The sequence below is a fragment of the Calidris pugnax genome, unplaced genomic scaffold, assembly GCF_001431845.1.
Source record: "Calidris pugnax isolate Ruff unplaced genomic scaffold, ASM143184v1 scaffold24, whole genome shotgun sequence".
Taxonomy (NCBI): Eukaryota; Metazoa; Chordata; class Aves; order Charadriiformes; family Scolopacidae; genus Calidris; species Calidris pugnax.
In genome coordinates this window covers 12,856,387-12,873,814 of record NW_015090922.1, presented here as the reverse complement: position 1 = coordinate 12,873,814, position 17,428 = coordinate 12,856,387, and the positions used below count along the sequence as shown (strand labels likewise).

The window sequence follows — 17,428 nt, the reverse complement described above, 5'->3', positions numbered from 1 at the left end:
AACCCGAGTCATAGTAATTTAACCAATTTTCTGCACAGAAAAACACCCTTCTCTTGGCTCAACTCCGGGTGGACTTGGTTTTCCATCTGGTGAAAAATAGGGATGAAATGCCTCCCGTGCTACCCTTCGAAAAACAGTTCAGTAACCTCCTAGGAGATATAAGAGCAGCATCATTATAACTGGGAAATGAATTGCTCGCTTGCTGGATTTAGCAGCTTCCTGTTTTGGGAACCCGAGATACCATCTCAAATTTCTGTTTGTTGTCAGCCGAGAAGAAGAGACTCCAGGGCTGCAAAGCCTCTGGTGAGGCAGCGCTTCATTTGCTAATTGTCTCTGCCAGACAATGCCATTTACACTGAGCGCAAAATCACCTCTAACCTCCACTGACCAGAAAATCGTTATATCCTTGAACTCCCAGCCTTCTGAAACAGTACCCGGCCCTGCAAACTCGGGCTGCGTGCCTCGGCTCCTCTCACAGCACAACAAAATACAGGAATACCTACTGCTGATTAATTTACAAACATCCCCGTTGCCGGACCGAATTATGATATCATAAGCAACTGCATTATATTAAAAAAAAAACAAACAGATGCCTGACCTGTCATACATAATGTAATGAATCTTTTGCTTTGAGGACCACCATGCCATGTCCTTTGAGAGGCAACCAGAGCTGAGCAGAGGGCTGGTGGCCAGCCCGTAACCAGGCTGGGGCTGGGTCCTGGGCTCTCAGGCTGGATGGGGTCCCTGGCTGTGGTGTGGGGCAGAGGCAGAGAGAAGGTTCAGAGGGACGTTTGCAGTCAGCAGGTTGCTCTACATTTGTTCTTACTCTCACAGCCTGGGGTTTTTGGGTATTTCTGTCAGAAAAGGTGGCGAAGCTGGAGTTTGCCTCTGTGAGAGCTTTTCAAGTAAGGAAAATGTCTTCAATTTTACATTTTTTCACAGCTCTTTTGCTTTTTTAGGACATGTTACAGTGCTTGCCAGTTTTGCTGTATAAGATTCAGATGTTCTCTCTACCTGCTTCTCTTCCTCCATCAGCCAAACGATCACAGCGGCTGCATCACTCTTAAATGGGATCAGATCTGCAGATTCAGGGGAATGACCTGTAAGTGTTGGGTTTTTTTTTTCTTCCAAAATGCAACACTTGCTTACCCTTGGGGCTCTGAGAAAACCTTTGGATCTTCTGCCTTCTAGTTGGGGAACATGGGGGGATGTGTTTGGCTGTGAGATGTTGCTCTTCATTTCAGAGATGACATAGCAGAGGAAACTGGTTTGACCCACAGCTTAGGTGCAGTAGTGACTGCTAATGGCAACAGAATAAGCCAGTGATAGCTAGGTCTCCTTTCTGTAACACCAGTATTAAAACCAGTAGGTTACGTGTATATTTTTCCTGTTCCAAAGACTGGTTCAGGCACGTCTGTCTGGGATGTGACATCTCCTGAGGGATGTGGTTAAACACAGACAAAGTCAAGGAGTCAAGGCTGCTGCTTTGGTGACTCCACAAGCACCTGACAGCCAGAGACTGTCGTGGAAGTATCCGGGCAGCAGTGATGCTTCTCTTCTCTTCCCTTGCTTCTTATGGGCCTGCTAAATATCTGGGCTTCCCATGGGGCAGGAGTGTGCTGTATGGATGAGCTGGTTTTACCCATTCTGCAGCAGAAAGAGAGAAGTGGAGGTATGAATCAATTATTTAAAAATATGACATATATATTAAAATATTAAAAATGATTAAATTATTCTTAATGACTTCTCAAGAGCGTCATGTCAAAATTACCACTGAAATACAATTTGGTTCTCTGCAAGGGAAGAAGTAATTCTGAATTAAGGATGGAGAGTACCCAAACCATCCGGATCTCCACCCAGCAACAATGATGGGCAAAAAAGCTTATTTTCCTAACATTTAAATGGAAAGGGAATATTAAACATCTGTGTGATGCAGAGAACAGGCAATGTACCATTGTTAGGATGGAAGCAAAGCCGAGCGGTCTCCCTCCAAGGGAACTGAACAATGAAATTCTCCAATTTTTGCTGGGGTTCTGTTGTATGCCCCAATTTGGCTCCTACTCGGAGGGACCATGGCAGCCTTCTCGGTCCCTCAGCCCTGCCCAGAAACCCCACACCACTGTTTTCCTTCCTTTCTGTATTGTGGGGAAAAGTCAGGGCTAGTATTTTGTTCCCTTAGATTTCTAGTTTTGAAGACTTTGTACTAACGGCTGAAGGACTTAATTCTGTTATTGCCACGGAGGAGCCTTGTTCTGCTTGAGTTATACTGAATACACTCATAAACCAAAGCAGTCACAGCAATGAAGAAATGCTCTTCAAAAACCCTGTTCTTAATCCATTTGAGTATGAAACTAAGGGGCTGGCTTTTTAAGAAGGCCCTCTTGAAGCTTGCCCAAAAGATTAATGTGTAAATGTGAAGAATGCTCTGGAAGCTCTTGAATGGTGACATTTATTTCTAAGTAAACCCAGGAGTAACTGTTTATAGCAAAAAGATGATTAATGGCATTGTGGCCAAAATAAGGTGAGTCCTTAAACTTGATGGCACAGTATTTGCATATTACCTCGATGTTAGAGTTTCTCACACTACCTTTGTTTATTTTTACTGGAAGAAGCACAAGAAAAGCATGATGCTCGCTTAAATCTCCATAAATCCAAACATCTGAAGCTACATTACTCCTTTTTCCTGGCTCTGTTCCTCTCTGAAAGCACACCACTTGCATGCTCACCCTCCTTTTTCCCATGAACTACAGGGTGTAGGCCCAAATACCCTTTGCAACTGGTAACCTGCTAGGCACACTGGGTTCCAGTTAATATAACAAATGGGCCTTTCATACTGCTGGAAGTATCTGTGGCATGAATATATTAAAAATCCTGAAATTAGCAGGAAATACGAAGAGCATTTTTTGTTTCCACAGGGTCAATTTTATTCAACGGCTGAAAACATCTTCCAATGATGAAAAAAAGTTGTTACATGGAAAACGGATTCCGACCACCGCGTTAACAGCAGTCAAGTGGCAGGTAGGGAACACTTGTATGAGCACCTCTCTGAGCACTGACCAGCTTGAGAAGTTCTTACTTGTGTCATCACGGGCTGCTCTGCAAGGGTGCAGTGTTGCATCTCTATCAGTGGTTCTTGCTATGGACTGGCATGTGTTTCTGTGGGGAAACGAGCTGGATCTTTTAGCATCCAGTTACTCAGGAACCTGCCAGGTTTTGCTGGGTTCGTTAAAGATGGAGGAACCATCTCGGCAGCTGCTGGGTCAGTGGTTACCTTCAGCTCCTCGTTGCTCAGAAAATAATGCTTTATCTGACGGTGCACGGATACCCTGCAGCACTGAACAACAGCTTAGCAGGGGGGAGACCATCACCTGGGGCCAAGCTTAGGGAACAGCCCGAGGGTTGGTGAAACCAGCATGAGTGAGGGGGTGCTGGCAAACGAGACCCTGCAGCTGGTGGCAGCGGCTACCTCACAGGTGACAGCAGGCATCAGGGCAGTGCTGATGGGCACCCAGGCAGGCACTGCAGATGTCCCTTTGGGCAGAAAGCAACTCTCCTTAGCCAAATATGTGACACGCTGGCGGAGGGAGAGACGTCTCAGCTACACAGGCTCGTTGCATAATTGTCAAATATGCCTGTAATACAGTTCCGTCAGAGGCAATTACTGCTGCAGCACGGTTGCTCTGGGAAGCCTTCCTCTCCTAGGCTGAATTGCAACGATCAAATCTCGGTTGGTTTGGCTGAAAAAAGATCATGGCAGTGATGTCTTTTCACTAAAAAGGATTGTTTCCCACTCTGCTGTCATTAAAACGAAATATAAACTAGCCAAACTCTGCCTTCACCAAGACTCTCCAAAAATGGAACATTTTTTGAATAAAATAACTGTAATTCAAACGGCAGCAGTCAGTGCTGTGCCTACTTTGGTACCCAGCCAGTGAATTTTAAAGTAAACACCCTCCAGGACTGTTCTCCATTTGGATTTATTAGTCATTACCAAGAAAAGATAATTAGCACTTCTGAAGCATTGTGATAATCAGTAGCATGAACTGTTACCAATAGAAACGGGCTGGGGTACTTGTGCAGCGCAGGAATATGGCAGCTCTGTTGTACTCCCTGTACAGAACAATATACGGGTGGGCAGATCCTCAGCTGGAGGAAATGCTCATAAATACCAACAACTGCAGTGGCGCTAATGACAGTTTACACGGGGTAAGGCAGGGAGGGGGGGTTGTTCCCTGGCCTGTTGGGCTTCTCCTTCTGTTATCCTGGAGGCAGAGTCATTTTTGTTACCATATACAAACCTTCTTGTTGGTCAAAGGCAACAGCAAATACTACTCCTTTATTGTGCAACAGAAAAATAGGAGCTAATTATTTTTCTTTTGTATGTACCCTGCCAACATAAAGGAAAATAACCTTGTGTTGGACCGAGAGGAACCTGGGTATACCTGGATTGTTTAGGCAACGATGCCTTTTTTCTCTTCCTCTTTCTAAACTAATGAGAAAAGTCTGTTGGATTCAAGTCCGTGCTAAAACTCGCAGAATTGGTATTTCACTTATTGTTCCCCAAACTTCCATTACTTATGGTCATCTGTAATGATCCTATGAGGGATGGGATGCAAATCTTAGGTTCTTAGTCTCAAACCCTGAGCGTTACGCATGCCAGGCTCCCTGCTATACAAAGAAGTATTACTGAGCCCCGGGAAGTAGGTCTATTAGATTTATCAGCATTGCTGTCTATATAAATTCTGCAATACACAGGCTTGCCTGATGTAGCTGTCTTTGTTTTTCTGCACCTGGCAGGATGAACAAAATCCACGGTGAAGAACAGAGGCAGCATGTAAGCTTGGGAAGGCTTGTGTTTTTGTCAGCACTACTAACTAATGTAGCTGAAGGATTTACCCCCAGAACGCCTGCAAGTCTGAAACAACCTCTTTGCTGCACTGTACAGAGCACTTCAGGCCAGTATGACATCCCTCCAGCCAACGGCTGCTTCCCATCCTCTGGGAAGCATGCAGCAAATCTCAGGCCCGAGTCCAGTTTCCGTGCCAAGTGCTTTGCCATTGAGGCAGGGGCTGCAGTGGGCGGCGCTGGTGGAGGGCACCTTACCCATGTCACTCCTGCTGATGGCATTTACTCCTGAACGTCTTCCTTGCCAGCCATGCAGCCGAGGCTCTAAGGATGGCAACCCCTACACCAGTAGCACTCCCTAATAGGACCCCCCGGCAACATCTGACCAGCTGAGACACTGGAAGCACCCGTGCACGTGTGCACCTCTCCAAGGAAGACGATTGCTGTGGAAGTCTCCTTATCACCGAGGTGAAGCTCGCCCGATGGCAACGAATGTGATGGGCTGGTGGCTGTTTACAAGCTGCACATGCAGAAGGTAAATGGATCTGTGAGTGTTTGCTTCTCAGCTGCTGCTGGGAAACAGGCACCCTCCTGCCAGCTACGGTACAGACCTCTCCGAGCAGGCTCCTCGGTCACAGAGGTGGATGCACTGCTGGTACTCAAATAGCTGTCCGGTACACAGAGGTTGCTATGGCAGCACTTTAGAGATATATGTTCCACAAGAAAGCGTTGATGTTGGACCACGCTGATTCTTTTTTTTGTGCCTTACACAGAAGGCTCGCTCCCACCCTGGGAACTGGGGAGCAGAACAAATATTGGAATATAATATCTCTCTATATTTATATCTACTTAAGTCTATTGTCAGATTGCATCTGACTGTGGAACTGGGTTTAAAACACCTGGGTAACAATTTACATATTATGTCAACAAAACATCTCTTCCCCCTCCCTTTCCCCCTTTCCCACCTGCAGTGCAGAGCAAGCCAACTTCATAGCATCCTTCACAGCAAAATGGGTCTCTGCTGCGTCTTTTTGTCTTCATGAAACTCATTTAATTCTGGTACTTTAACACCTACTCCTTCCTCTGCTGCTGGTGCTATTGCAAAGGAGAAACGCGGCCGGGTAACACTGTCTCCTTGGAAACCTGCCTCTGGCCTAAAAAGCTCAGTTTGGTGCCTGTGTGACACTGAAAAGCCAGAGACCTCATGGGCTGAGCGCCTTTCAGGCTGGGCTGCTTCACTCCACATCCCTCCGTGAACAGAGGAATAAGCTGCGCTATTGCATCAGCAAGACTTAATGGAAAAAAAAAAACCAACATATTGGCCTGGGAGCACAACAGGGTGCTGAGAGCAACCCGGGGGCAGTGTACGTCCGAGGGGAGGCAGGAGCTCGGCGATGGTGCGGTCTGGGAGCAGCACGAGGGGCCACCTCTCCATTAACCTGCAGATTTCCAAATAATTGTAAACAACACCGACTTCAACTCTGCTGCCAGAGCTTCAGGCTCTTTAAGAAATAACCTCTACTCATTTATTGCCTGAGAATATTATTATTTCTGGAATGAACTAGTTGCGGATCACAATACTGGGCAGAATTATAGTACAAAGTGTGTTTTAGTGCAAAACAACTTATGAAATAGTCACGAATCGTCTTTGGACAGAAACGGGCACAGAGCCCCCCGACCTTTTTGTGTAGAAAAGCGCCCGTGGCTCATTTCTGCATCATCTCCATCTCGGGGCTGGTGTGGCCGGGTCTGGCCCTGGCGTGTGGCAGCAGGGTACAGTCCTGCCCAGCCACGGCGGCCCCGGGGACATCAAGCACAGCCAAGGAGCAGCTCAGCAGGGGCTGCAGCCCCCCCCTGGCTTGGCCAGCCCCGGGGAGGCGGCGTGGATCAGGAGCTCTCTCTGAAGAGATCACTCTTACACCTGATACAATACGCAAAATGATCCTGCCCCGCTGAAGTCTCGACTCCCCACTTCTGATGCGAAATTTCTACAGACAATCCAAAGATTTGGTTTTAAGACAGAAGCAATTCATGTATACACACAGTGCCTTCAGCGCGCTTTCCCTCAAAAGACTGCTGCCAGCTTTTGTGTCATGAAAAGATGGATATGAAAATGTTTTGTGCCAGGAATGGTAATGCAGGCGAGAACAAAGTTCAGTCACTATATACTGGTAATCACTACATTCCTCACTAACAGTGATGCAATAGGTGAGTAATAAGAATGAAGCTCTGAGTTTATAATTAGCTAATTCATGTAAGCCCTTTCAATAAATATGTAATTGGAGATACATATATGTTTTTAATACTAGTTCAAGTGTGAACCTCTTTGGTCTTTCTGCTTTTCTCACTCATACTGCAATAGCAGCTTTTTTAAAAAAAAGTATTTTTAATTTAAATTGGTCTAGGCAAGCGCCACACTAAATATAGTGAGCATATGCAGTATATAAGAGCAAGGCAGGAAAAAGGATTATCAAAATAGCTGAAATAATTTTGTAAACGGCATATACTGCATGTCTATATTGTTTAATTGTCACTCCTGTTCTGTCAGATTGGTGTGGAGGCAGCCACATGCTTAAGCACCACTTGGTCAAGTTAATTGGTGCATTTACTCCTCTTTAGAGTAGGTCCAGGCTTTAATTCAGGGCTTGGGGGTTTTATCTTTAATGAAAATTGAAAGGTGCAAGTGCTTAGAACAGCTGTACTCCAGCATGACCTATTCTACAGACAGTCACCTTGAGCCAACACTTAGAAATGAGCCTTGCTTCACTTGCTTAACTCAAGCCTAACTTGAACGGGAGGTTAGCCAGGCACCTGTGAAGAAAAAGGCATTCTATATTTCTGCCTGTTGCAAATTCTTCTACAGTTAGGCTTGTCTCAGCTAAGCATGCAGGCTTAAGCCCATCCTGGAATTACTTTGCCCAGTTCCAGGTTACAATGGCACTTTTCTGTTGGGCTTTTCCTTTGTTTATTTATTTGTTTTTGGTGTCTGTCCAGGCAATGAAGGCGCTCAGCTGCAGGGCAGAGCTTCAGAGCTCCCTGGGTATGACAGTGAACGGGATGACAGGACTGCTGGATTCCAGGTCCAGAGCGGTGAGGAAGCATTCGATGGCTGCTTCGTTCTTCCCCTGAGCTTGCAAAACCTCTCCAAGGCTGTTCCAGGCTCTGTGACTGGTGGTCTGGATCCGGATGGCGTCTCTGAGGACTTTCTGGGCCAGGTCCCTCCGCCCAAGTCTGTTGAGCACCAGACCCTGTCAACAAAGAAGCGAGGAGCTGTTACCAAGGGCACAGAGCAGAGGGAGATGGAGCGCCCGAGCTCCCAGCAGGCCGGGCAGAGGTAGGAGTGCGGGCACAGGGGTCCAGGGGGGGGATCTCTCCACCTCTTTCTGGAGAAGACAAGCAATCAGCTGTTGAGCTCTGCTTTTTTTGATTGTCACATGTAATTTAAAAAAACAATTGTGAAAATATCTTTTTTAAGCAGAGACTGACCCAGCTCCGGCTGCACGGTACTGGGAGAGGGTACACTGGGGCTATATAGAGGAATGGCTACAGGCCCTTTAAGCATCCCTCTCTCCTTGGAAAGGTTACACTGGCTTTTAATCCCCAGGAAAATATACAAAGGTTCAATCACACCGAGCATCTAAATTAGCTCTTACACACCTGGAACATCCAGCTGAGGTAAAGTCTCAGCTGTTACATCTTGACCATACAAAAAAAAAAAATCTTAAAAATGGGACTAGAGGGATGCAGCCCCTTTCCAGCCTTCTAGGGGCAGGCCATATGTAACAGTATGGGCCCTCTGTCCTCCTGCCCTCCAACATAGATCCTAAAGCAGCATGAGGGAGGAGAAGGATGGAGGAACCTTGTTTAAAAAGCTGTCCTTAGGGTAAGAAAAGACACAAGTGGGTGTAACCATCTGGAAGGAACAGGAGGGGGAGGATGAAAGAAGTGGTAGGAAGAACATGTTTTCCTATAGGGCTCGCATGGATGCGTCTGAACCCACAAAGCATCTAATGAGCCAGGCTCCCTTTTAATTATACAGCAGTCAACCACACCAAGCCCAGATGGTCACGTGGGCTGTGCAGTCCACAATGCATTAGTGACATTTTGCTGCTTCCTCCTGAAGGTGCACACACCAGGATGAACCTCCCACCGGTTTCATCCAGGCATTTTCCAGCCTGTGGAAGAAGCAGATGACACTTTCATGTTGCCTGCCAAGCTCTGCATGGCCTCTGCCTGCACTCACTTGTGGAAATGCTGGAAAGTGAGATGACTGTCTGACTTCATGCTTTTCCTGGGAATGCAGTCACATATATGAAGAAAAGCATTGGCTTTACCTTTAACAGGTCTAATTGCCTTTAGAGGCAAATATATAAGCAACCTGAAATCTCTTGCAACCAGACGCCAAGGAAATTTATGAAAAAAGAATGGTGGTATTTTTGGCAGTGGTGAGGATCTTCCTTTTGTCTTGTTTTCATTTGTTTTCCCCAAAAGTGCCATTAGATGCAGGCTAAGACCCTATAGCCAGTGATAGTACTAAGTAATACATACAAAAACACGTTATTTTGCCTGAGAGAAAAATTAAGAAACCCCCATTTAATCAAATATAGGCGGTACTGTAAAAAGTTTCACTGCCTCTTTCTTGCTCACAACCTTGACCTGAATAATCAACTCAGAATCAAATATGATCATGTAAAGATGCAGTGGGGATGTTCTTTCTTCAAGTTTCTCTCTCTGTTGGAAAATGATGAGGCATCAGGGCCTAATCTTGCTGTTGCCTTGTGAGCAGGCACAGGTGGCACAGAGGTACCCTGATGGGAGAGGATGGTTCCTCTAGAGGTTGCTGCCCAGAGTTGACCAGAGGCACGTAATGACAGACTGGAAGGAATTTGTGCAATTATAATTTGAGTCACCTGCTTGACAGGGATAATGAGGCATAGAAAGGGCAAGTAGTGTGGCCTTAGCAAATCTGCTGCTGAGCCAAGAATAGATGGGAGCTATCTCAGCTCAAGTCTGTCCTCAACCACAAAACCACTCTTCCTGAAAGCTCTTCCTGTTGCTCTGACCGAGCAGAGCCGACTGTGCTCTCTGGTGGCCAGGGACCCATCGCTGTCCTCACCCTGACACCAAGCCTCTCCATGCTGCCGAGGCCTGCTGGCCCGGAGGCACAGGGGCCAGCGAGCCCGTGCAGCTGCTGCCTGTCATCCCTCTCCAACGAGGAGGGGAATTCCCTCCCCGGCTGACATCTCGCGCCTCCCAACAATGCTGCACTGAAATCTACCTCGTCGTAAACCGCTCGTGCGGCACAGCTCCCCTCTGCCCTGGCACCCTTGTCGGGCAAGCACCAGAGGCTGGCATGGCTTCTCCACTACGGCTCCCCAGTGCCGAGCTGCTGCCTTTCACTTTGCCTGTGGTTGAGGAGGACAGAGCTTGGCAGCTAATGGTGCCTGCAGCTGTTTTGCAGCGCTGGGAGGAGGCTGGATGCAAACCCCAGGTACCGTGTTCACCTGGGGGAGATGCCGAAGCAGAGCCCACCAGTAGGTGCAGCACATGTAAGTATTTGCTCGTCAGCATTCAGTGTTATCAAGCGTGCCAGTTTACCTGAAAGAACACCTGTGAACCCTCAGAAAGGGTGATCTAAGGCTCCCCAAAGCCAGGGGAAAGCCTCCTGTTGATGCTGCAGCACACTGCACGAGTTGAAAACTGCTACGTTTTTGGGGTGCAACACAGGAGGAAATGTGTGGAGGACACACACAGTAATGATTCCCCTCCCTCCTTGCTTACATGTGCGACTCAGTGCCAGAGGCTGCCCAGGTCCATGGCCTTTCTCAGCCATGCCCACCATCCTGTGTCCCTCTGAGCAAGAACAGCCCCGTGTCCCCTTCTTGCCCATGTGCCTGGATTTCCATGCAGTGTGGGCAAAAGATGCCGTGACTCAGGCCTCAGCCCAGGCAGAGGTCGGGGTGCTGCCAGCCCTCTCCCCAACCCAGGCTCTGCAAATGTTCCCAAACCCCAGCGCTGAGACCTACTCCTTCACCCAGAGTGAGCCATGACAGATGGTGTCAGCCTTTCCAGCGAGGCTTAACTGAACCGGCAGAAATATGCTGCTGGATGTTTAAAGGACAGGTTGAACATCATCAATTCTGCGTGCAGGAGAGCTTCTTGCTTTGGGTTTCCTCTCTCCCCCCCTCCTCGCCCTGCTCCTTGCAAACCACAAGCATTTTGTGAGAGCTGGAGGCTGCACAGTCCCCGAGCCTCACAAAGACGCAGCACTGAGCACATCAGTTTTTTGTTTCCCTGAGGTATTTGCACTTGAGAGCTTCTCCTCGCTACTGAATTTCTTATTTCCCCATGGAGTCTGGCTTGCTACAAGCAATGCCTGCATGTTGTTGCTATGTAGGTCCAGCTGGAATCTGCCTACAGTGCAAAAGAAAAAAAATATATATAAATTCAGAAAGCCACCCACTGACAGGCAATTTGCATTTTTATCTGGAAGATTTAAAAAAAAAAAAAAAGATTTTTCTAATGAAAGTTCAGTTCCTGAGTTTCTATGGAAACTCATCTGCTTGGTGTGCATGCATAATTTCATAAAGTCAGATCTCAGGAAGATGAGCAATTAGTATAAATACAAGCAGGAATGTGATTAAGGGTTTCATCCTCTTATCCCTGAAGATGGAAGGTGGAGCTGGGTTTTGTTGCTTTTTCTTGGTTTGTGCTTGCTGTTTTCTGAAACGAAGGCAGAAACCGGTGTACAAGGTGGCCTTGCTCCTCTGCCACCTCCTGGCTAGCACTGGCACTTCTGGGTTTGCCAGGGTTATTTTCCTCCCAAAGATGGTGAGTACCTCTAAGTATGGTCGTCTCTGCCAGTGGTGTTGGTACCCAGTCAGGCCCCAAGGAGCAATGAGGACAGGCTTCTTTTAAACTCCAGCACATTATAAATAGTAACAAAGCCCAACCCAACCCAAAAGGTGTGTGGGAATCATTTTGCTCCTGTGGGCAGCGTGTCTCCAGGGCTGGCCCCAGGCTAGCGTGAGCCACACACGCAGTATTCCATGCGCCGCTGGCGTACGGCGCTTGGATGCAACCCACTCACTCCAGGAGGTCTGAGGGTAACTTGTGCAGATTCATTTAATCTTCTTCTCTAGGTCTGAAGACATCCTTCAGATCTGGTAAACAGAGGCAGAGTAGTGAAGGTTGTGCTTTCAAGCCAGGCTGTAACAGGCGGCGCTGGAAGGAATCCATTTGAGGCGCAGGGCTGTGGAGCTGGTACGGGCTCCTGGTGCATGAAGGGCAGAGAGAGAATTTGGTTTGCTGGTTTAGGGTGCCTTGTGCTGGTGGCTGGACTCCTGAATTTATTGCTTTTAATTTCAGGGAACAGGGAGTGCATATGGGAAGCCTTTTCAAAGGTATTTTTGACCTTGCCCACATGCAAAACAAAACCTAAGCCACTTCTATAGTGACACTGGGTTGGACTCCCTTGCCTTCAGTGATGTGATACTTAGTAACTGATACTTCAGTGAGGCTATTTTTGTTTTAGAATAGGAGAGCCATATTTCAGTTTAAGTTAGATGAGCAAAAAAAGTGACTTGTTTTCAATTTCCACTAATAAAGAAAGTGAGCATAAGCCCCACTTGAAGTCCCACTTCAGAAAGTCATGAAATTTCTGATCTGTGCCTTTATTTCCTTGGCCTTTGATAAAGCCTCCTTAAAGGTTGTTAGCTCATAAAATTCCCAGAAAAGACATTATGGAAGACTACAAAATGAGCCTCATGTACAAGCTGGAGTTTATTTTTAGTAATGAAAGTCAAAACTTCCTTTGCTAATGTTTAGTTCAAACACCTGATGAGCCGCAGGGAGTTATCCTGAGTCTTGGCATCCTTGTCTCCTTTCACTAAGGTGGCACAGATTTACTTGTTCTTTCTTTTGGGGCTTGCATTGCAAAGAGATGTCACCAGAAAAATGTTTTATTTCATTCCTGGAAGATTGCTTTTTGTTTTCTTTGCATGGTCATCTCATTCCTGGGGAATCTGGACTAGACTCAATCCCTTACAATTGATTTTAATAATTACTTTAAATGCAAGTTCTCTCTCTCTTTGCCTAAGACTCAAATTCCAAAGTGAGGTTGTCTCTGATGTTTTTCTCATTTGAGCAAAGCAGTTTTGCCCTTTATTGTCTAAATATCCTAAGAAGTTTCCAGAATAAATTAGGCTTTGCAGACTTTGCTGCTAGGCTTCTGCTTAGTGCATTATTCAATTAATTTCAAGGTAAATGGGGTATCCTTACTGTCTACTCTAATCTGTAATATGGACATGTCACTAGTGGTTAGTAGGAGGGTAATCAGCAGCTGGCAAGATCAGGGCATGCTGCAGAAAAGTACTCGTTCAAAAGTGTGCTTATTCAGCAGAACCCTACAAAAAGCCTTTCAAGATGCATTTGGCACTTGGTGATAACAGTCTCATGTAACAGAAAAATCCGCACTGCTACAGGGCAACATACGCTTCTGTAATTATTTAGCAATCAGAATAACTTGTAAGCAAAATCTGTTGCATAAACCATGAAATATCAGAGAGCCCTTTTGGAAAATGGCAAAGATTAACCCTAGAAATTCTAGGTCTCCTAGGATAAAGACAGACATGTAACTAGCCAATTGCTCTGTGATTCCTTCCCCCTACATTGATGACCTTGGCACTTCTGAGGAACCAGGATCTTTCTTTAAGCTGTGAGTAGTGAAGTGAGGGTTTGTTGTCTGTCCTTTAGCCGCCCAGCAGCTGGCAGTGTGTGGTGTAGCTGATCATCCATTTTGCTGATCCAGTCCAGGTTGTGGTAAACCTGAGCTACACATCTGAGCCTTGTTCTCTGCCAGTACACTGTAGGAATAGGTGGAACAGTCAGGATCTGCTCACCAAACACACTCAATTAGAGACCATATCTTAATTTGCTGCTCTAACAAAGAGTGACTGAGACCCGCTTCTGGAGGAAAGCTCATCTTTCAGTGTTTCTGCTGCCTCTTTTGTTGAGAGCAGCTTTTCCTTCTCTTCCTTCTCCATCTACTTTGCTGAAGCTGCTGCATCCCCTGTCAGTCAGTGATGCTGAAGTGCTGCATTGATAAAGCAGGGGAGGTGAAGGAGAGGGAAGGCAGGCAGGGCCACTGCAAAACGCAGCATATGGAAAAGAAAAACAAAGGAAAGCACCAGAGGGGGGGCACTGGCAAGTGCTGGGAAAAGCGAAAACCTGGGTTTGCATCATGATTTGTAGCACCTGTGCACTGACTGCAGGTTTCAATCCAGTAGGTTCAACCTGGAGATTTCAGCTCAGGTACTGCAGGAACCAAAGGCAGCTGAGCAGCAGATTGCTGATTAAACTTCACTGCAGCATCTTCATGTGCTACAGATGAGCGTAAGGTAAGAGAAGAAACGAGATTGCAAGGAGGTATCAGGAGAGACAGACTAGCTGAGCATGAAGACAGAGACATCTTAAGCCCGTCACAGACATGGGTGCATGGGTACGCTTTGGGATGGAGCAAAGAAAAAGCAAAAGAAAATAAAAATCAAAAGTAGTGAAGACCCAAAGGGAGGAACATCCCCTTCCTTAGCTTGCCAATGTGCTTCTCAGGGCCGTGGATAGTTGTAAAGGCACCATCTTGCCCAGGCTCCCCCCCCGAAGGGAAGCACTGTGCTGTGCTACACACTGCCCGCTGCCCAGGCTTGCTGTCTCTATTTAAGTTCATCAAATGTTAGCAGGGATGTTTGTACCATGTTTGAGGCTTAAACGTGATAAAACATTTATTGACATAAAAAGCAAACCCTAAGGCAGCATTTCAAACCAGGAGGCTCTGATCTCTTCATAGGGAGGCTCATACAAGCCTAGGGAGAACGAGGAGTTTTTCTGCCTTGTTGGATTGTCGTCACTTAAGCTTCATTCAAAGCAGAACTGTTTGCTGCATGCTGAATATTCTCTAGATAGTTCTTCCTTTGCTGAGACCTACATGGAGACGAAGCAGCAAGCAAGGAGACCTAACAGGATGCCTCAACCACATGTTTAAGCCTAACTGAATGCAGTATTTGTTTCACACTCTCTTTTCCTAGGGAAGGCAAGATTTCTCCCAGCCTTGGTCTTAGCAGTTGTCATAGCAATGTTGCAGTAGAGCACACAGTAGCTTCAACTAGGACTCAAGCTCATGGTATAAAAACATGCACTGAGAAGGTCCCAAACTAATAATAAACAGTCATTTAGGATATATAATTTATAATTTAAGGTCCCAATTCTATTACGTACTGTGCTTGCTTCCCTGGCAGAAAGCGTTGTTGAAATTAGTGAGATGCAGCCTAAATATATCAAAGTATTTCAAAATACACATAGAATCGAGACTGACTGACATCAGCAATGAGAGAAAAGGCGTGCAACATGCATGCAGGATGCTGGAGAGTGACAGGTAACCTGCTGGCCAAAGCACTTGACTAGAAAGCGGTTGCTATGCTTCATTGGCTGCTGATGCGTTTTGCGTTGAATAATCTGCCACTACCCAGGAACAATTCAGAGAGCAGGAACAGGATCAATGGACATGCTTTGGGAGGCAGAAGTTCTGGGTTTAAGTGTTCTCAGGCTGAGGAGGGTTGAGAACTTGCTTCTCTCACGTCCAGAGGGTGCATGCTAACTTCTAGCAAATGTTTTTTTAAGAAGTTAGGGTAGCAGTTAAGCAGCCCCATCACCCCAGGGCAGAAAACAGCTCTCTCCCTCTATTTTGATAGTAAGCAGGTGCCTGTGTTCTGTCATACATAGCAAGATGTTGCTGCAGAGAGCTGGGGAATGTCCAGGCTTAAAACTTGGACACCCAATTAATCTGAGTGCCCACAGTGTGCTGTGGCTGATGAACGGCTGGCCGCTTAGGTTTCCTCCACTGCCAATGCTGGATCTTTCCCCAACTTTTAATGCACTGCTTTGCAAGAAAGGAGGGGCTGATGTATGCATTTCCCATGCGTGTTATTTTCTTTCCTCTGTACAGGGTAAATCTGGGCTGATGTATGCATTTCCCATGCGTGTTAATCCTGTCTGAGCATATGAGTCGTGAGCAGGTCCTCCTAGATAACAGCTTCAGCTCTGCCGAGGGTCTCTATGCTGAGCCCCAGTCTCACAGAACTAATCGTCAGAGCAAGTGCCATGTTTAGCATTTCTCTGAGGAAGGCTGTAGCGCAGCAAAGACAGGGCTGACAGAAGCACATAGCATGCCAATGTAGATTACAGCAGATGTCTTCTGAAAGGAGAGCTGAGATATTTAAAAAATCTTAATTTGCTTAGTTTTTCCACTACTGGCAGCCTCTGGGATAGCACGTTAGTAATGACATCCTCTGCACAGCTCCAGCCGGAGCTTCAGAGCGCAGTGTTGCAGCTGAGCACTAAGCCAGCTGAGCTGCTGGGAAACACGGAGCGAGCTGGGCAGGAACACACTGCTGTGGTCCAGCCAGTGCCTCCAGCTTCTGCTCCAGTGCCTCTGATCCTGCAAGGAGCATGTTTCCTTATCATCTCTTAACATAAGATCTCTCATAAATTGCGAACCTCCACGCAGAAAGAGATTTTGCTGAATTACAGATAGCATTTTCTGTTACATGCTCAAAAGCGAATGAAGAAACTCGTTGAGAAGATAAATAATTCAAGACTTTGATAAATACTGCAAATAACATAAGTGTAAATAGAAGCTCCAGCGACACTGGAGAGCTGTGATGTTTACATGTTTCCCTTTTGTTTGGGAAGAAGGGACTTCTGCTCCCTTCTCTTGACTGTGGCCAGCTCAGTATATTGGGACAGCCTGCTGGAAACCTAGAAATCTTTCTAATTCCCACTCCCCTGTTTATGCAGCTGTGTCTTATGTATCATGAGGCAACATATTCTTTTATTGTGCTATACTCTATTTTATACTCTATATTACTATAGTCTACTACTCTGTTCTGTCTTTGATGCGATAACAGGCAGCCTAAATAGCACAGAATTTAAACTAATTATAACTGGTTTCCTTGTTTGAAGGTTGAAGTATAAAGGGGATAGTCATTCCACTCTCTGTCCCTTCTGACAGTTCCCTGAGCACTTTCTGAAATACTATTTATGAGTTCATCTATAGACCAACTTGACTTCTACAATTTCTAGGCTTTAATTTGATCTCAGAGCAAAGCACAGCATGAGGACAATACTGATGCGTCAAGCTGCAGTGGTATGTGAAGGCTGTGGATGGGAAACCACAACTAAAGCTAGTAATCTTCTGGAAGATCAGATTGGAGCTCAGTGGAGAGGCATCTGCTGCAGGAAGAGATCAGGCCAAGGACAATGTCTTTATGCCTGGATGCAAGTTTTATTCTCCAGAGACAACTGAACCACCCCAGGAACTCGAGGGGTTTAAGAAACGTATCGTGTTCTTCTCTTGTAAGGTGCCATACACACTTTAGAAAAGGGATCAGAAAAGAGTTGGGGAGTTTTGTCTTTTAGGAATTTATTTTGGTTTCTAAAGTTACATAAACAGAGCTTGAATAATGTGGTAATGAGCACCTCAGGGACATGGAGAATAACTTACCACAGCACAGGAACGCAAGTGATTGGC

General features: G+C 46.2%; 1 protein-coding gene across 2 annotated transcripts in view; it reads right to left on the bottom strand.

The window, feature by feature from the left end:
- Positions 1 to 1,519: 1,519 nt before the first annotated feature.
- The window catches only part of TTC7A (tetratricopeptide repeat domain 7A), a 179,406-nt gene continuing 163,497 nt past the window's right edge, over positions 1,520 to 17,428 (bottom strand). The window contains exons 14-15 of one of the 2 annotated variants that reach the window (XR_001413041.1): positions 5,811 to 8,093; positions 1,520 to 1,647 (exon numbers count right to left, since the gene is read on the bottom strand). Coding sequence is in view for 1 of the 2 variants with exons in the window: in XM_014951213.1 (XP_014806699.1) it covers positions 7,872 to 8,093 (222 nt within the window). In the remaining variant the exon portion in view is untranslated. Of the gene's footprint in view, positions 1,648 to 2,899; positions 8,094 to 17,428 lie in introns of those variants that run through there. The other variant, XM_014951213.1, reaches the window with a different exon arrangement.